Source organism: Abramis brama, assembly GCF_963993115.1.
Source record: "Abramis brama genome assembly, chromosome: 23".
In the NCBI taxonomy this organism is placed as follows: Eukaryota; Metazoa; Chordata; class Actinopteri; order Cypriniformes; family Leuciscidae; genus Abramis; species Abramis brama.
In genome coordinates this window covers 18,743,264-18,763,769 of record NC_139985.1, presented here as the reverse complement: position 1 = coordinate 18,763,769, position 20,506 = coordinate 18,743,264, and the positions used below count along the sequence as shown (strand labels likewise).

Below are 20,506 nucleotides of genomic sequence, written 5' to 3'. Positions count from 1 at the left end.
TTGTAAGGAACATGCAAATATGTAAAATATAGCAGGAGACATTTTAATTGTTTACTAATAAAACAGTTATGTCAGTGTCTGTCGGCTAGACAGATGAAGTTGACGACTCGCGATCTTCGCAGCGCCAGAGAGAAATGCACATTTCTTACGAATTACATAAGCAGCGCAGTCTGTTTTCTTTCGTTTTGAATTGTTCCGCTAAAGAGTAGACATTTCAAGCTTTCTAACGTTATATGTCTCAGGTCTGTGTGGCAATAGGCTATACCTTATAGGCCTACACTGAGTCTCGGTTCATTTATGAGAACCATATGCATATAGAACTATATGCACTTCTTTGCAGCTTCTCTATCTATAAAGCTTTTCCGTTTCCGAGTTCCCCACACGAGTCTTAAAACCAAATAAATCTTATTTTTAATTTTGTCTCCGCGGGTGTAATGCAGTAACAGCGTGGTGGTCAGTGTAGTTCGATTCACATTACAAATGACTCTTTTGAAAGATTATAGTGAATCAAATCAGAAAGAGTCGCCTGTATAGAGAACTATGGCGCCGAAAGCGTAATCCGACTCCTATGATTCGACTCGAACTAATCACTCGTTGAAAAAGATGAATTGACTGACTAAATTTGAGCAAAGGAACTCAATATCATTTCATTAGCCAACATTACAGTGCATAATAATCTGTTAAACATTGTTTGAGAAAGATAATGATCATTCGGAATGCAAAACAAATATTGCATCACAATAAGTGTAATTGTGATTGTCAAAACATTTGGTAACTAAATAGAATTTTATGAAGTTTAGTGACAACATGTTACAATGTTTACATTGTACAATTACTGGTAGGATACAGTTTTTATTATTGCTTGACAAAAATTTCAAGATTTCAATTCCATTCTTGTGATTTGATTCCGATTTTGATTCAATATTGACTAATTTGGATAGCCTACATGTTTATTTAAAATTTTATTTAAAAAAATAATCTCACCTAATGCTGTAAACAGAGGGCCCAATCTGCTGGTATTATTAAAGGTTAAAAATAACAAATTAAATGAAATATAATGCTGTTTTTGTTATAATAACAATTATTTAATGACATAAGTAAAAATATAATAAATATGTAATATAGTGCTCAGTAAAATCTCCTCTCGAGCCATTTTTTCTATTCATTTAACATGCTATGGTCATTAAATGGCTTTCCTGAGGTAAATGTAACGTTAGGTGACATAATTGTTTTCCTGCTGTTATACTGACCTCTTTCCGTGGTTGAAAAACACTAATTGGTCGATATCATGTATACTTTCGGTAAGTTGTACTGCATCTTTAAATAAAAGAGTAACAGCTGATCGGTTCTCAAGAGCTGAGAATTAGTTTAATATTAAAAGTACCTCTTTGCTCCGCAATTTTTCTGTGCGTGAGAAAATGGATGTGTGGCGTGAGAGCGTGTGAAAAGTGTCAATTGCGTGAGTCTCACGCTCAATGCGTGAGAGTTGGCAGCCCTGCATGACGTTTGCCCAGCCCTTCCTCTGGAGCAGTCCCTGCCATGTGAGGAAGAGGCGATGGAGGAGGTCGCAGCTGCGGTGGTGATGACTGAACATGATTATGGTTCTGCTCCTAAACCAGGTATGTCATTGTTTGCCGCCTTGCTTGTGTTCTGAAATGTGGTTTATGAGGACATCTGTGTCCTCATAAACCAAACGGCTTAAAAAAACATACTAAATGGTGTTTTTTGAAATTCAAAAAAGGCCAAAAAGTTTTCTGTGATGGGTAGGTTTAGGGGTAGGGTTAGTGTAGGGGGGTAGATTATACAGTTTGTACATTAGAAAAATCATAACGCCTATGGAAAGTCCCCGTAAACCACATATCCAAGCGAGAGTGTGTGTGTGTGTGTGTGTGTGCGCGCGCGCGCGCGAATGAGAGTGTGTGTGTAAGTGTGAGTGCAAGAGTGAGTTTTGTGTTTCCCTGCCGTTCCCGCACAGAGTTTTAATTCTTAAATGTGATCTAACAAAGGTAAAGAGAAAATATTAACCATATATGCAGTTTATATTGCTTGTAATTGGGATGAAGTAAACATCTGTTGAGTATTTTAACATAAAATTTTTATGTTGAATTAAAAACCCAAACATTAAGTGGGTCCACCAGACCCACGAACACTGGCTGAATAACAAAAATATGAACACCACACAAGGGTTAAACGTAAAAGTGAATATTGAGCTATAAAAAGCTATTTCATGTTGCTTTAGAGGTCCAAACTACTTCCAATATGCAAGTCAAAGACAAAATAAATATTTTTTTTCTCTCATTCTCATCTCATACAGGTGCACTGGATGCTGCTGCTGCACGCATACAGCAATTGGAAGACGAAGTCAAGGAGCTGACAACAGAGCTGTCACAGCTGAAAGTGAGTCAAGTGCTTTTTCACCGATTTTGTGTCTCAGACAAGGACATCCTTTTTTACACAAGATTCACTTCAAGATATGTTTTTTGTGACTTCTGGGAGGCTATTCAACCATCTGCCTCCATGGTGGTTTATTGGTCGAAAGCTCAGAAAAAGGGACAGACATTTGAACCCCTTTCTCCCAGTCCAACGCGTAGACTGCAACTGGTTGATGAGTTTTTTCTTTTCTGCTGCCGAGTTGCTGCAGGCCTGCAAGAGAAGGTGCTGGCTGACATGTTTCAGGTCAGTGTGTCCACTGTCTCCCGTGTTGTTATAACGTGGGCCAACTACCTTTACCTGCTCCTTGGCTCCCTTCCCATCTGGATGAGTAAATAGCAAGTCAAGAACACCATGCCAAGCAAATTTGTGCAGTACAGTCCAGATGTTCGGGTAATCATCGACTGCACCGAGGTGCGATGCCAGAATCCATCATCCCTCACTCTCCAGTCAGAGGTTTTCTCATCGTACAAAAACACGACAACCTTGAAGGGATTAATTGGAATTGCCCCATGTAGTGCTGTGACTTTTGTGTCAAGTCTCTTCACCGGCTCCATCTCTGACCGAGAGCTGACTGAACGAAGTGGACTGCTCGACTTACTGGAGCCAGGAGATGGCTGCATGGCAGACAAGGGTTTCACCATCGAGAAGCTGCTAGCTGACCGTGGGGCAACGCTGATTATACCACCCTTCAAGATGACAGGTAGACATGAAAAGAATGAACATTTCAAATTAAAACTGTGATCAAAATGATAATCATTAAGATGTGCAGACAAATGTTTATAAAGTGCTGAGGCACTCACTGAATTAATAGAAATTAACTTATTTCATCTCTAACCACAGCGCAGTTCACCAAAGAGGATGCTCTAAAAACACAATCGCCCGACTTCGAATCCTCGTGGAAAGAGCAATACGCAGAGTCAAGGAATACCGCATCTGGCAACACACTGTCCCTCTAACCTTGTCTGGGACAGTCAACCAGCTGTGGACCGTCTGCTGTGTGATGACCAACTTCCAGGGACCACTTGATTTAAAAGGCTACATCCCTGTTGAATAGTGTTTCCCCCGATCACATGCATTTAACTGTATACTGAAAACATTGTATATATTGAATGAGATGTATATAATTGAACAAGATGTATATAATTGAATGAGATGTATATAATTGAACAAGATGTATATAGTTGAATAAGAAGTCATTCATCTATAATCAATTCAGGTCAGTCTGTCCTGAAAGTATTCAAAATGATGTAAATATATAATAATGTTGTAAATAATGTACTCAGAAAAAGGTAATTAATAAAATCCTTTATTCATTCAGTTCATTTCACTTTCTGTTGAAGACACACATTCATATATGTACCAAAGAAGTACAGGTCCACCTTCTTTTTCATCTCTTTGATCATTTCATCATCCCTCCAGACTCTTTCAACGGTGAAGTCTCCCTCAGTGTCTGTTATAAAATCGCACCAACTCAATCCAGTTACTGCCAATTGACCTTGAACCTGCCAGTGGTATTTATGATTCTGCTTCAGTTTTGCCTGACCATTCACCATTTTTACATGTCCTGCCTCAGAAATGTTAGAGATGTCTGGGCATTTAACTTCAGCAAGCCCAAAACAGGGAACTGCACTAGGGTCATATACCCTTGCATCGGGGCTAGCCCCGAGGTGAGGAGCATCAGGATGGATAACAAATCCACAGCGTGAGACATTTACATTAAAATGTTTTGAATATTGTTCCAGCACCTGTGGCTCGCGTTCAAGGCCCCTCTTCATGGCGGGAGTTTGGCCTACTCCCTTAAGTATCCGCCCTGCCAGGGTCTGACCAGAAGATGGCCCTTTCACATGGCTAACCTCATAGAACCTACTAGCTGTCACTCTAGGCTTGCGTAAGGCTTGCCATAATGGGCACTCAGACTGTTCACGTGTCTGCTCTTCTCTCTCAGCTGCCATCTCGTGCGTCACAGTTAAGCTGTCCAAATGGAGAAACTGTTGGGAGTTTGGGTCAAAGTTTGGAAAAGTAGTGGGAAATGTTGACCCCTCTAAAGGCAGTTTAGGGAATGTTGGTGTATCTGGGTGTTGGACATAATTTCCGCGTTTGACCACAGGAGGACACTGGTAGGACAGGGGTGAACCTCGCGGCACAGGTCCGAACCTGGAGTCGACCATGGAGAGTTGAGACAAGCCAAGCAGCACTGAGGATATTAGTGGTTGCGGCCTGAGGTTTTTCAGTCCTTTCCCAAGAGACAACACTTGCGGGTCAGGGAGGGATCCTGAAACGTAAAATTAAAAACAGTAAGAGTTAAATTATCTACACATCTCTTGCAGCTTGTACTTTGTTTAGACTTGGTCTGTAGGGAATTACAAACCTGCGCACATATATTCAAACGCACATAACTATAGAATTAATTCTTGATGTGCATGTGAACGCCATCAGCGTTTCTCACAGGTTCGCGTTTAAAGTCTGTAGAGAAAATGGTGTCGTCTTAGCGGCCCCTAATTTAATAACAAATGATCGTTGCGATGGAAGCGAATCAATCAAAACTAACTTTAGCTCGAAAATAACTTTAAAGAACCGCTACAAAGCCAAAACAATCTCTGTTACCTTAAATTATACGTTTATCTCTGTAAAGCTGCTTTGAAACAATCTACATTGTTAAAAGCGCTATATAAATGAAGATGACTTGAGATAATTTGATCACTTTAATGCATCCTTACTGAAAAAAAATTCAGACAACCAACACATTTTTGAACGGCAGTGTACATTCAGTAGGTCATTATTGCAATATAAACACTGTCAGAGTGATCAACAAGGTATCTCTTCACTTAGGTATCGAAATCTGGTACCGAAATACAAGTAATTTTTCGATACTCGATAGTATCGAGGCAATTCGGTCGGTACCCAGCCCTAAGCTTGTTTTGGTTTTCAATTCTGATGTTAAGAGTTTTTCTGGAGAATTGCTCACTGCAGTGTTATATTTGCTACATAATCTATGTGTATAAAAGTGGCAAGATACAATTATGTATTATACGGCAGCCAACAGTATGATATTAGTTACAGTAGTAACATTACCCGTGTATGCTTGATAGAGTGTTGATTTGCATACACTCCTGGCAGATGGCTTTGGTCTCGCTGCACCGCTTTAGACTTCCAGTCTATTTTTCAGCCGCCGCGCGCACCATGCTTCGCTCCACGAAAAGTGTGTCCCAGGTGTAACGTTTGGGACACACTGCTCGCGGAGCGAAGGGTGGCACGCGGAGCAGCTCATGCCACAGCTGAAAAATAGACTGGAAGTCTATTCAATGCGGTGCAGCAATGCGCAGCTACAATCTTACCTTTGTCCTTGGTCGATGCCATGTTTGCAGACTTGTCGTGTCCCGATTTGACTCCTGAGGAAATATCGGCTTTTCAGTGCCGTCACTGCCCCCTAGTGGTTGGGATCATTTCCGTTGTGTTGTGGCTATTCCGTTGTGTTGTGGCTTGTTTCCGTTGTGTTGTGGCTATTCCGTTGTGTTGTGGCTTGTTTCCGTTGTGTTGTGGCTATCCGTTGTGTTGTGGCTATTCCGTTGTGCTGTGCACTACTGGGCCACCGTAGCGGCACAGCTTGAGGAATAATGAGTTTAAAAAAACAATACAAAAAGAACAAAATACAACTCTCATCAGAAATGCAACAATAATAATAAAAATAATAAAAATAAAATAATAAACAAAAAAATAAATAAACGCCAAACTCCTTCTAACGCGTCACCATGGCAACCACAAAGCGACACGTTTTAAATAACTAACGGCAAATAACCTTATAAAAACACGATGTTAAGTTACAAGACGGAAGGTATGACATGCATTTTAAACATACAACATTTGTTATATCAGCTGTTTTGTATGGGATGATTATAGTCTCAATATGATTGATGTATTGGCTACTGAGTTTAAATATCACCGTCATTACTGCATTGACGTTAAGCTTTTTCTTTATAATATGCGCTATGGGAGGAAAACTATATACAGACAAGAGCCTATGAACGCGACGCGCGGCGTTTCACGTTAATGGCATTCCCCTTCCTGAGCCTGTTAAAAAGAAAAAGCTTAACATGGCATAAGCTTGGCATTTTTTCCTGTTAAAAAAACGTGAAATTTCGCATTTGCGTTCATATTATAGGCTTAATTTTTATCTGACTACACATTGTATACATAGCCTAGTATACAAGCTTTGGAATTTGAAAATGTCTGTTTTTAAATGTTAAAGACGATTTTCGCAGTACATTTGTTTTCCATTGACCCATAAGCCACTGTTATAGGCTATATGAGTTTTAACAATATGCAACCATTGTATATCGACATGAAATGTTAATTGAAAATCAACTGGCCCTACGTGTGTGTAGCTGCATATTTATCAGGGATGGATTACTGACCGGGCCAGTGTCGGGATTACTATGGGGCCAGTGCCCAGGGGCCCTTGCCTACCAGAAGCCCGGGGGGGCCCTGGGGTTTAAGGCCACGCAATCCAGTTTGGTTCAGAAAACCCATTAACAATGAAAACAAATGTTTATTAATTCTGTAATATATGTGTACCATATAGCCTACACAAGGCCTCTTAAACAAGGCACTTGGACTATGAGGGCTCCCTGGAACTTACTGTTGGGCCCTATGTGAATATGAAGGCCCTGTGGAGTTACAAATTTAAGAATCTGTAAAAGATCTGCTGATCTTATGTCCTTACATAACATAACTAAGTTAGAACAATACTAGGTAAAGCACATTGAATTTAGCATTTAAGGTTATGATGATGATATCAGCTGTTAATCAAAGTTTCCAGCATGAGATTCGTGCCAGCCTTGTTCTCTCTATTGTAGGCTAAGTTAAATGAGTCAGATTGGTAGTCTAACAAAGATATCAATAGCAAGATTAGTTTTAACATTATGTAACCGTTGCATATCGACATGATGAAAATATTCATTCAAAATCATTTGTGCATTAATGCTGCATAATTATACATCAGAATGCTTTGACGAGTTTCCACAGCGCACAATGCTTAAGGGAACGTCTGCCAATTCCACCGCGGTAAACGTAGGCCTAGTCTATAATGCATATTATTTAAAATTACTTTTAACATTTAAAAACAGTCGTTTTCAAATTCCAAAGCTTGCAGAAGGTTCCTGATGTCAATACCGACTTAGGCTACAGCTTTCCTGGTAGCCTTGAGTGAATTAACTTGTCTAAGAAAATGATTCATAAAACGTATACTACAACACTATAAATACAATAGCATAATACAGATCTGTATCATTATTCTAACGTTATTTGTAACTTGTTACGAAATAAAAAGTCTCTCACCTAAAAAAACGTACTTTCCTGTCCCGCCAGTCTCGTTGCGTGTCCTCTTCAATTACACGCGCAAATGCGGCAGAGCGCTTTGTCACTTTATTATAAATAAAGCGCAAAAGAAACTACAAGCAGCATGATGCAACAACATCGTAGTTGATGTCAATTTGTAAGTCATATATATATTATATAATGCGTTATATTTTGCCAACGAACTAAAATCGAAACCGTGATATGGTTTTGTGCTTTATAAAACAGCACAAGACTTTAAGTATCCTATATAGGCATTATGTCTGTGCTGCGTGATTTAAAGAAAAGTGTGCACTTTGCTCATGCGATCAAAGGGTTTATTTCTTGCAAGTAAAGACATTAGGACAAAAGTATTGTAATTTTCCTATAGTGTAATGTAAAATATACTTTTGAAATATTCATTTTCATTTATTAGGCTATATGGATTTTATATAGGAATAATTATATAAATCATTATTATATTATTATACTAATTGTTTGGCATACTAAAACACCAGTGATAATGTAGACTGAAACTCTATATCATAACTAAAAAATATGTTTGAGCCCCCTTCAATGTCCAGGTACAAGTCAATGTTTTTTCTTTGAGCACAGTTCATGGGTTGAAGCCCGTTGAAGCTCTTAATTTTGAGCTCTCAAAGAGCACCAGATTGACGCATTTAACCTTCCCAGCGGGCAATTGATGTCAAATAGACATCAAATTGACGTCAAACATTGTCATCAAAGAATTGGTCAAAAATGCAAATCAAATCGATGTCAAAACTTGACATTAAATTGACGTCAAGTTTTGACATTCATTTGATTTGCATTTTTTTTAAACATTTTTAACACATTGATGTCCTATTCTAGACCACAAGAATAATGACAAAACAGTATTAAATGCAAGACGTGTTTTATTAAATCCACTGTTTTATATATATATATATTGATAACTGCATTACATTTTGTGTCATCACAACAACATTTTACATATTACAGGTTTTTACATCAAAGCTCTCAAGACATTTAAAAACAAAGAGCAAGTTAAATTAAAATAAAACCAGTTTTGTAATTTGTTTCATAGATAAACAAATTAATGAACAGAAACATTGTAGATAAACAATAGGTGCATTCTACTTATTCAGAGTCTGAACAGACCTCAACGGCTGATTTCCCCTTTAGCCGTCCCATACCCCCATATCTATCAGGAGCAGACTGGAGACAGCTGCCCATGTATTTCTTTATTTCGGCCTCTGACGCAGAAGGTTTTGACTGCTGTACAGCACCTTAATGAATATAAAGCCACAATTAGCACTCATTTTAAGACATTAAAATACAGCATACATTTTTCAGCAAGCATCACTTGTACATGTACTGTAAATCCACAAAGTAATTAACTTTTTAAATAAGCATGGATAACCATCTAGTGGCTCAGTGATCCTCCTCACCATTCTTTTCAAGTGAGCTGCAACAGCAGGAAAACAGAAAAACTGAATCCAATTTTTCAATGTCTAACTTTTCGTTTTTCAGATGAAAAATTAAACTGATAATAAGTGCTACCCATCAATGGTGGCATAGGTATAACATAATTCACACATTTAAAACCTGTGCTTTTAATATTGTCTGAAAATTTGTAGATAAACAACTGCATATTTTGAGTTTATGCATGAGAGCATCCTCTGGCTCTTGGATGTGGCAGCATTTGACCGTAATTTATTGAGAAACTGAGCATAATAATTGCACAATTAATTGTTACTAGAGCCCGACCAATAAAGGATTTTTAAGGCCGATACCGATACAAATATTTGGTGATTTAAAAATCCGATATTCCGATATATCGGCCGATATATATATTTTAAAAAAAATCCAGAAACGTGTAACAAAACATGAACAGTTCTGATAAATATAATATATAAAAATACAAACTTAAGATATGAAAACAACCTTTGAACAAAAAAAACAAAAAAACTATTATTATTAATATTGACAGTAGGCTAATAATTAAAAAAAATCAATGATGATGATTATTATCATCAACATTTGTATTATTATTAAACAAGACAAAGGTCATTCCATGTGTGTGTGGTCATGGGTTCAAAGCAAGAACTGATAAGATTGTAAATGTGTACCTTGAAATGCAATGTAAGTCGCTTTTGATAAAAGCGTCTGTCAAATGTCCGTTTGCATTTTGATTATTTCGAGAACCGTTCATCCAATCGACTTCACAAGGGAGTGTAGTGTCACATTTGGTGCAATATAGATGGACACGCGAGACGCAACACATTCAGAATTAATAAACTTTTAGTAAACTACAGAACAGCGCGAGCGGGAAGCGGTGCACCTCACGCGGGCAGGGCTGGCGCGTGAGCAGCGCGTATTTTTTTCGGCGTCCATGTTAATCAATGAGTGCATTCACACCGGGAGCAGGAGCAGCGTGTGAGCGTCCAGCAGGAGCGTCGCGTGAACAGCAGTGCAGCGGGGGTTTCGGCGCCGAGTCTATTTTTGCTGCGCCGCTTACACTGAATTAAAGTGACAATGCATTGATCGTGGCCAAAATACACCGCAGTTTTATCCAAAAAGTGCATTGATGATATCTATTGTGTTTTAAACAGTCAATCAAATGACCAACAGCAATTTAAAAAGAAAACAAATGTCCAAAAACAAACTTGTTGCCCGAATAATAAAAACAAAGATGAACCAAAAGTTATATAAATGAAATTATTAATAAAATAAGCTTCTTGACAAGTCTTTTCTCTTAAATGTATTTGAAAACGAAATAAAGCAATGCCAACTTATCCATTATGCTCCGAGAACGGACACTGCAGTGATATAAAACGCACACGTCTGTTAAATTAAGCAATACTTTTAAGGTAGTCTAATATTGTTCTGACTAACAAATTACTGACACAGTAAAGGGAAAGATTTAAAGGGTAGATTTAAATAAAGAGAAACGAAATTTAAATAAAGAAAAACTAAATTTAAATAAAGGAAAACGAAATTTAAATAAAGAAAAAACGAAATTTAAATAAAGAAAAACGAAATTTAAATACAGAAAAACGAAATTAAGTTAAATTAAAAACGAGATTAATTTAGATTGATAATAAGGGGTAAAAAGGCTAATACATTTTGTTTCTACTATTATTTTATTTTCTACAATGTCAAAGCAACGCAGCTTAACACAAAACACAAGCTCAGGCATGCACTTCGGTCCATACAAACTCCGCTGTTCTGCGCTCTAGCCTTTCCGCGTGGCTTGAGCCGCATTTTAGACGCGTGTCTCACGCAGGCAGTGTGCAAACTCCAACCTGTTAACATGGGAGCTGAAATAAAAACGGACATGCCACGCAGCTGAGACGCTCACGCCACGCAGTCAGTGTGTCGCCGCCGGCCTTATTCAAGCGCGAATGAGAACAGTTTCGCGGGGGATCCCAGGTGTGCAAAAAAAAAGAAAAAGAAAACGAATATTCAAATGTCAAATTTTCAAATCGAATACCAACCCACCGAACGAATATTTGGGTCCAGCCCTAGCTGCTTTTATTTTATTTTTTAAATATTCATTTATTGGACATTATAAATGCCGATACCGGTAGTTTGGAAAATGCCTAATATCGGCCGATAATATCGGCCCGCCGATATATCGGTCGGGCTCTAATTGTTACACCCCTACAGTATTTCCACTGTGCATCTGTGATGGCTAAAAAGTTTGCCGCACAATGGGTAACACTGGATAGATACAACAGTACATCATCTAATCATAAAAAAAGTAATGTAGTACCTATTATAACACGGCATAGCCGTGTTTTTCCAAACGCCTTCTTCACCCCTGAGCCGTCCATGTTCATTGTTGCCATTACTCTGTTGGTAAGAACTCTGACAAAAGAAAAAAGACAACCAAGTAATATCAGTAATCATTAATTGTTAAGATTATTGAACAATACAACTAAGTGACCAGAACAGCTGAGCCTTCAAGCAGAAAAGGAATGTCTTACAGTTTTTCACCATCACTTGGTGCATTTCCTGAATCATCATCAACATTTCTACAACAATAGTGCACTGCTCAGATTAGTATTATCTACGGACTTCGTCTGAATGAATGACTTCCGGTAACTTTGGAAGCTCAAGTCGGCGGCGGTGTGAACGTACAGTTAGGCTGCAGGATCCAGCAGGAACGTAGGCTGCTACAAGGAGCTGCAGCTGTGGTAACTAGAGCAGAGCTGGCAACCCGGATGCCGAAACACTACTGACTTCGTGATTGGTAGATAGGTGGAGGGTGGCGCTTCAGGCCAAAACACAACATAACAACATCAACATCAGTTCTGCCCTACAAAGGCAAAAGACCTTAAAGGGATAGTTCACTTTGAAATTAAATTTTGGTATGTTTTAGCTTACCTGAAGGGCATCCAAGATGTAGGTGTCTTTTTTTCCGCAGTAGTTTCAATTTTGATATTTTTAGGTCAAACCGTTCTTGTCTGACAGTCATATAATGCAGGTCGATGGTCCCTGTCTCAAAACACAAGCACAGAGTCCAAATTAAAACAATTCCCCATCGTCCAAATTAAACAATTCCCCATCGTAAGTACACACTGATGGCCTAAGACACGAAACGAGCGGTTTGTGTGAGAAACCGAACAGTATTTATATCGTTTTTACCTCTTATAACACAACCACGTCGAAGTGATCTGAAGTCGCGGGCGCTTCCTGCTGTGTGACGTGTGCGCAGACTGGTGCATAGATGTATATACACTAGATGTCGCATTAAAGACATTCGTTCCAATGAACTGCCGTAGCCAAGGTGAAATCTAGTATATATATCTATGCGCCAGTCTGCGCACACGTCACACAGCAGGAAGCGCCCGCGACTTCAGATCACTTCGACGTGGTTGTGTTATAAGAGGTAAAAACGATAAAAATACTGTTCGGTTTCTCACACAAACCGCTCGTTTCGTGTCTTAGGCCATCAATGTGTACTTACGATGGGGAATTGTTTAATTTGGACGATGGGGAATTGTTTTAATTTGGACTCTGTGCTTGTGTTTTGAGACAGGGACCATCGACCTGCATTATATGACTGTCAGACAAGAACGGTTTGACCTAAAAATATCAAAATTGAAACTACTGCGGAAAAAAAGACACCTACATCTTGGATGCCCTTCAGGTAAGCTAAAACATACCAAAATTTAATTTCAAAGTGAACTATCCCTTTAAGTCGCTAGAGTGTGGAACTGAGAAAAATGACTTTAAAGATTTTTAGTTGTCCCGCCAAATTAATTATAGGTAGGACACTGGAAATCTGGCAAATAGATGTTTTAGTAATGGAAATTATATACATAAAAAAATCTTGAGCTCAAACTTGACTTTTGACCACTATTTTAAAGTTACTGTACTCTGCCTTTGTATTGTCAGCAAAAAGTGAGAAGTCATGCCAAGGCAAAAGGCAGTAACTTCCACATTATCAATATTTAGTTGCTGATCACCATTAACAAAATCATTATAGTAGCCTACACACCTGTATAAAATCTAGTGATCATGGCATTTATTTTGTATGATTTACAATTATTTATAGCCATCTACTTATGTGCTTTGGTTGCATTCTGATGGCATTATTAATACATTTGACATGACAAAATATCTCCATAGACATTAGTCCAGCGTTGACTCGACCGCGTATGTGTTGCTTAGGGCGGGGCTGAAGGCGAAGTTTTGGCACTCTGCCAGCTAGTTTGCCAAACTTTAATTCTTGGTTGTATTCATCTGATACGGCAATGTGTAACGTTTTTCTGTCAACTCTGCATAATCCTTCGCGATCGATATCGCATGTTTGCCGATGGAGCGGGTTCAGACTAGAGCCCGACCGATATGGATTTTTGGGCGCCGATGCCGATACCGATTAAAAAAAAGCCAGATACCGATATATCGGCCGATATTATTTGTGTGTATATTATAATACAGTAGCAATATTATTTATGTGTATTATAGTACAGCAAGTTTGGACACACTTTCCAATTGGTGTGTACAAACTTTTGATGGGTACTGTATCAGGGTATATGCAGGAATCTTGAAGTTAATTTTAATACCTTTTCAAGACTTTTTCAAGACCTTCTCAATATTTTTTAATACCTCACCGCCACTTCAAGCTGTAACAATTTACATCAGTGATACTTTTAACTTAACAGTTTTAGTTTGTGATAAAGACTATACGCACTACGTAATACGCACTGGGACCGCCAGAGCGTACATTGCAGGGCTCGCAAAATTTCAAAATCGCTGGTAGCCCTTCGGGTAGGCACTCAGATTTTGGTAGCCCGAAATGAATTTTACTAGCCCATATAAAAAGACTACATTTTTAATGTAGAATATTGGTTAGGAGTCAACACAATGAATAAAAAACTTTTTCAAAACACAAATATCAACAAATATGCATCTGGTTCTAACTGAACTGAAATTTGTGTGACCAGTATGGAACATGAATCAGTCTGTGTCGGTGGCTCAGCCCCCAATGAGGGTATGATAAAAAAATAAATAATAAGTAACTCTTTAGTTTAGGGTTTAATGCTCACTATTAACTTGTTTCATTAACATGCAGATGGCAGGGTTTTTTCATCACTGAGGTCCCGAATGTGAGATATGCTAGTTAGGGGGGTTCGGGGGCACCCCTGAGAAAATTTTGATTTCTCTGATCTACATATGTGCATTTTAAGATGTTTTGAAGGCCAAAAAAATTGGATAACAATAGCTTTAAAACCATGTAAGTGGGCAGCTGATTATTTTTCTCTCCTCATCAGCATCACACTCCTATTCTCTTTGTTTTTCTCTTGCTCTGTCTCTTCCCCTCCTAAATCTGAGCTTTGACTGATATAGGCTTTTCATTTTTGTCTGTCAGTGAAAAAAGTAAACAAAGGGTCAACTGATAGGTTGATTTATGAATCATTTTCTCAGACGCTTCATTTACTGAAAGCTACTAGGAAAGCTAGGTAGCCTAACTAAGTTTATTGAATTCATTCACAATATGTACACATTCATTATTGATCTTATTCCTAATACAGGGCCGTAGACAGGGCTTTATAATCAAAGAGGTCATACATTTAAGGTTATTAGGGGGTTTAAATTTTTTATTTCTCGGATGTCCATTTCAAGACGTTTGAAGGCCAAACAAGGATAAGAAATAGCTTTAAAACCATGTCAGCAGGCAGTAGATGATACCTGCTCTCACTTCTTATCCATCACTCTTTCTTTTTCTCTCAGTCTCCTCATCTTGCCATCTCTTCTCCCTACCTAAAGCTGAACTTTTTTAATTTACTGAAGGCTACAAATTGTATATTAATTCTCAACATGTACACATTCATTATTAATCTTGTGCCAATGATGAAAACGGCTTTGTTAATGCTAATGTCCCCACACAATGACAGTAAACTAATTATTAGTCACATTACATAGGCCTATTTTCAGTTCCAAATGGCGAAATTCGACAAAAGTATATTCATTTGCTTGATTATTTTTGTCATTTGTTTCACATTTATGACCTAAAAAAACTGTCAAATATGAAATGTTTAGTTTAGCTACTTACATCTTATCTCGCACTTGACCGTAAACTGAAGCGTCGAGTCGCTCTGCTCAAATTCGCGCTCAGCAGCTTCTTGTGAACATAAAGCCCGCCTACTTTGATTTGATTGCAGGGGTGCAAACGCATGTATGGTCAAAAAAGAGAGAGGTAATCGAAGCCCTCGTCCCGCGGCAAATATCCAGATACTACATTGCCACCATCCCCAACCCACCCCTATAGGCACATAGAGTCAAATGAAATTTAGAAAAACTATCTTGCACTTCTTCTTCTTGCTTTACTGCTACTTCCTGAAAACAATTTCACCTGATGATTTGAATAGCTCTTTTTGTAAAGAATTAATAATTCTAGGATGATTGGGGTAATTGTGTAGGTTAGGCCTAGTGCATCTGCATAGAAAGTAATAAACAAAATACAAATATAAATACAATAAAACACAAATACACGAGAAATAAAGCAGTGCTTTATGTTTTTCAGGTAAATTAACTGTATTAAGTATTAATACAGTTTATCTTTTGACAAAACGTGATTTTTCTCTTTCTCTTTTGTTGTTTGATCAACTTTGGTGACACAAACAGCTGCAGGTTTATTGGGTGCTGTCCCTTTAAGACGAATGCACGTATCTAATACCGGTAATGACACGCATCCGTTTTATTTTGACTGCGTTTACGGGGAAACTGGTTGAGACGGACACTGGCTTATTTTTTCGTGCACATGTCTGTTCAAACACAAATAGATAAGAAAGAAAAGGGAATTCGGTGTTCAAGAACTTCGTGTGCTGTCTGCGACTGCGTGGCTCTGTGCGCCGACAGAGTCGGACAGACCATCTACATTTGGATGTTAAACATAATATATATAGCCTGATACAGCAAAGACAACGTCGGCAATATTGACGGCAAAATAGGCTACAGAATATTTCGTTCTGTAGGCCTATTGACAGGGGCAATATTTGAAAATCGATAATTAGGCCTATTTTTTAAATTACAATTATATTTGCATTTGTCAAAACCGAGAGACTTTCAAGCGTCAAAATGTAATTTATTAATATGTATTTGCGCCTTCTATTTTGTCTGAAAACTTCCAACACTCTTGCGTGTCGCGTGAAAAATAGGCGTCGGTTGCGGTTCTATTTCTAGCACGCGGTTTCGGCGCGGCTCGAGAAGTGTGTGTGTCACGCAGGCATTGTGCTCTAACACAAGCTCTAACCAGTTAACATGAGAGCTGACATAAAAACGGACACTCCACGCCACGCAGAGAGAAATGTGATGCAGTGGCAGATCCAGAGTGAGACAGAAACACTAGTGGTTCACGCTTGCGCACATACTGCTGGTTTGGCGCGCAGTGTTCTGATTCGCTTATTTCCTATTTACTTGTTGGTGGACGCAATCCAGAATTACTGTTGGTTAAATTATAATCAGACCCTCTCAAACCCCCCCCCCCCCCCCCCCCCTCCTCCCTCCTTAAAAAAAAACTCTTCGGATCTGCACGATTCACACAAGTCACCCAAACTGACGTGAAAAAAGCGGGAGGCGCCGAAAAGCGCGCTGTTTGCATCCCTGTGATTGGTCATCTCAATATTCTGACATTGACGAGCACCGCAGACCAATGAGACTCAGATGAACACACACACACTCTGTCCTCTCTGTTTCTGACGTGCTCGGCGCCGCTTCGGATTGAAGATGAAGAACGCGCTGAATCTGATTATTACAAGACTTTGCATTTTGGTAGCCCGACTGGAAAACACAATAGCCCCGGGACGTCGGGCAGGCGATTTTGCGAGCCCTGCATTGTGCTTTTGAACTTCCGCCCGCCTGCCCGCTCTGGTGCTCTCGGAGGCAATTTACGAACGCACCCCAGGGATTAAAGTGAAAAAAATTCTTCTGACTGAAATTTTTTTTAGGGCAAGTCATATTCTTTTACCTTTTTAAATAGTCGAGACCAATAGCGTTTTAAGGGGAGACGTTTTAACCGCTTTAATATTGCCAGTAGGCGTATTTTAAAAGCTATTTTAATCTATGAAAACCAGGCAGGGAGCATACTAATATCCTCCTGGGACCCAAGAGTAGACTTTTGTCCACTGTAGTGGACATTATATTTTAGTGAATTTCTCTGACATCATACATGTCACATGACACAACCTGGGTGTCCTGTAAAGAGCACATTCAGCAGGGCTTTTCAGAGACACCAAATGTTTGGAGGTTTCACCATGAAAACAACTTCGCTTAGTCTTTAAAAATGTCTGACATTAATTTAGTGATCAAATGTAGCATTCTTATGGAAATATGATAATATATTGTAATTATAATTTAAACTGGACTACTTTTCAAATTGTATTTCATAAAACAACATCTCAGGAAAATGTTAAGGGGTTTCAAATAAAAAAAAATATTTTCTGTTACAGAACAGGGCATTGATTTCAAACGTGTCCACTGTAGAGGACATCAGGACTTAAATCATGTTTATCAGGCATATTGGGAGACACACAAGTGAATATGGAAATAAATTATACATCAATATTCCTATGAAATATTAGATATTATTATTAAAATGTTGCCAATTATTACTCCAATTATTACACTTCTTTTTTCATTAAATGTTACTCCAAGAACACAATGTGCAAATTAGATATAGTGTATACATATACATTGCATTGAATGGGAATATTAATTTATGGCCATTTTACCCACATATTGCATAAAGTAAAATGGTGTATCAATTCATTCCATTATTTCTTTCATAACATAGTTGAGAATCATCTTTATACAAATTCTGGTTAAAAAAAAATGAAACCCCAAAATTTATTGGTGATTGAAAAAAAATCCTATTGTTTTTGCCTATACATATAATTTCATGTCATTTTATTTTTTAAACAACTTAGTCCTTGCGTCCACTACAGAGGACATAGCATAACGTATGAATAAAATATTATTATTAGCAGTCCCAAACTAGTTTTTGTTAATACAATGTTGGTATGAGCCACTACAGTCATTTAAAAATATAAAAAATAACACAAAGAAAAATAGTGGCATTTTGGGGTTAATATGGAAACGACAGTTACCATGGTGAATACACAATATTAACAATAACTTTAAATGAAACATGGAAACTGCTCCTGGTGAATAGAATGAGAATCATACCTGCATTACTTTTATTTCGTGTAATTTACAACGTAACGGCGTTGCATGCTCGTAGTTTCTTTTGCACTTGATCAGTGAGGCGATACAGCGCGTGCAAGTGAGTGTGCGCTCCGAGCACAGGATAACGGCTGACAGGACAAGAAAGTCCGTTTTTCTGAGGTGAAAAACTTTATTTCAGCGTACACTTATGTCACTGCCTGCCTGGTAGTTCCAATTGTGCTGGGTTTTCTGAAGTAGTCATGATTCGCCTCTCATAACATAACATGCTCTAAACACGCACGCAGAGTGGAAAAGGAGGGGCGGGGGCGCGGGGAGCAAGGATCATGTCAGCCTGACATGCACTTTCCGTGAGCGGTAATTGAAAACCCGGAGTGGACCATGAGCGAAGTGATTACACAGTGCTTAGAGTGGAGAGAGGAACGTGCTTTTGCTCCACTCCAGGCTTTGATCACATCCCCCTCAGCAGGGTGAATACACCTCGTCTTTCCTTAATTTAAGACCTATTCAAACTAAAATTAAGATATTTATTACACTATTTGAGAAATGAAAGCCTATTTACGGCCTTAAAATTATGAAAAGTAAATTGAAGACTTTAAGGACAGACTGGAACCCTGTAATTGACGGAAATCCGTCATAGACTTGCTGCAATTAACGGAAATCCGTCGTAGCGACGGAGAACTTTAATCCCTGCGCTTTTAATACTTTTCAAGACCCCGCGGATACCCTGTGTACATATAGAATACACAGTATAAACAGAATAAATATATAAACGTTTTGCAATGATCACTCAAATGTGGTGATCAAACACTTGTGTGACAAAGATATGCAATGGAGGCAGGGTGAATGATAGAGTGAGAATTTGAGCTGTAACCAAACTAGTTTGCATTGCATTTTATATTATATTCTAAATACTCTTCTATTTTTAATCTTAATTTAGTGGAGGAAGAACTCAGATCTTTTTAGTAAAGTAAAATTAATAATATCATAATGAAAACGTTTATAATTACATATGTACAGTAGTTTTATACTATTTTAAATAAGTAGTAAGCAAAATGTACTAAACGTGAAACTAGGCTACAGGGCTGGACCCGAATATTCGTTCGGTGGGTTGGTATTCGATTTGAAAATTTGACATTCGAATATTTGTTGTTGTTTTTTTCACATCTGGGATCCCCCGCGAAACGGTTCTCATTCGCGCTTGAATAAGGCCGGCGACACACTGACTGCGTGGCATGGCCGTTTTTATTTCGGCTCCCATGTTAACAGGTTGGAGTTTGCACACTGCCTGCGTGAGACACCAGTCTCTCAGGCGCGGCTCGAGCCACGCGGAAAACGCGTGCATGCCAGAAATAGAACCGACGCGCAAGTCTTCTCTGGCAAGAGCGCAGAACAGTGGAGTTTGTATGGACCGAAGTGCTTGCCTGAGCTTGTGTTTTGGATTAAGCTGTGTTGCTTTGACATTGTGGAAAATAGAATAATAGAAAAAAAATGTATTAGACTTTTTACCCGTTATTATCAATCTAAATTAATCTCGTTTTTTAATTTAACTTAATTTCGTTTTTCTTTATTTAAATTTCGTTTAATTTCTTTATTTAAATTTCGTTTTTCTTTATTTAAATTTCGTTTTTCTTTATTTAAATTTCGTTTAATTTCTTTATTTAAATTTCGTTTAATTTCTTTATTTAAATTTCGTTTTTCTTTATTTAAATTTCGTTTTTCTTTATTTAAATCTACCCTTTACTGTGTCAGTAATTTTGTTAGTCAGAAAAATATTAGACTACCTTAAAAGTATTGCTTAATTTAACAGACCTGTGTGTGCGTTTTATATCACTAACAGTGTCCGTTCTCGGATGCATTCTCTGCCCGCGTGAGGTGCGCCGCTTCCCGCTCGCGCTGTTCTGTAGTTTACTAAAAGTGTATTAATTCTGAACGTGTTGCGTCTCCATCTGGCTACTTTTAATGCAAAATGGCCCTATATAAAGTGTTATAATTACATAAATTATTGGAATATTGCTTTATGTTGTAACGTAGCAGAATGAGCTTTAAC

At 38.3% G+C, this 20,506-nt stretch overlaps 2 protein-coding genes and 1 long non-coding RNA gene across 4 annotated transcripts in view; all 3 read right to left on the bottom strand.

Moving 5' to 3' along the window:
- LOC311074271 (histone-binding protein RBBP7-like) overlaps nt 1-20,506 on the bottom strand; it is a 268,186-nt gene that overhangs the window by 20,396 nt on the left and 227,284 nt on the right. The gene's annotated exons all lie outside the window — the stretch shown is intronic.
- Nucleotides 3,725-5,818, bottom strand: LOC311074547 (uncharacterized protein). Of its 2 annotated transcripts, none has more exons than XR_014604314.1 (2): nt 5,506-5,776; nt 3,725-4,705 (listed from the first exon to the last, which is right to left on the bottom strand). XR_014604314.1 is itself a non-coding variant. In XM_084101259.1 (2 exons), the coding sequence occupies exons 1-2, from the start codon at nt 5,788-5,790 to the stop codon at nt 3,753-3,755; spliced, it is 975 nt and encodes a 324-aa protein (XP_083957385.1). In that variant the 5' UTR covers nt 5,791-5,818; the 3' UTR covers nt 3,725-3,752. The 2 variants fall into 2 exon arrangements, 1 of the variants encoding a protein (XP_083957385.1); XM_084101259.1 differs by having other exon boundaries at nt 5,769-5,818.
- On the bottom strand, nt 8,663-19,133 carry LOC311074273. Its single transcript, XR_014604267.1, has 3 exons — nt 18,460-19,133; nt 11,540-11,634; nt 8,663-9,050 (listed from the first exon to the last, which is right to left on the bottom strand). It is a non-coding gene; the product is annotated as an uncharacterized lncRNA (long non-coding RNA).

Bases quoted from the DNA above. Each gene is read 5' to 3' on its own strand.
- LOC311074547 (XM_084101259.1), bottom strand. From the start codon at position 5,790: ATGGCATCGACCAAGGACAAAG. The intron at 4,706-5,768 runs GTAAGATTGTAG...TTTACGTTTCAG, and splicing joins GGCATCGACCAAGGACAAAG to GATCCCTCCCTGACCCGCAA.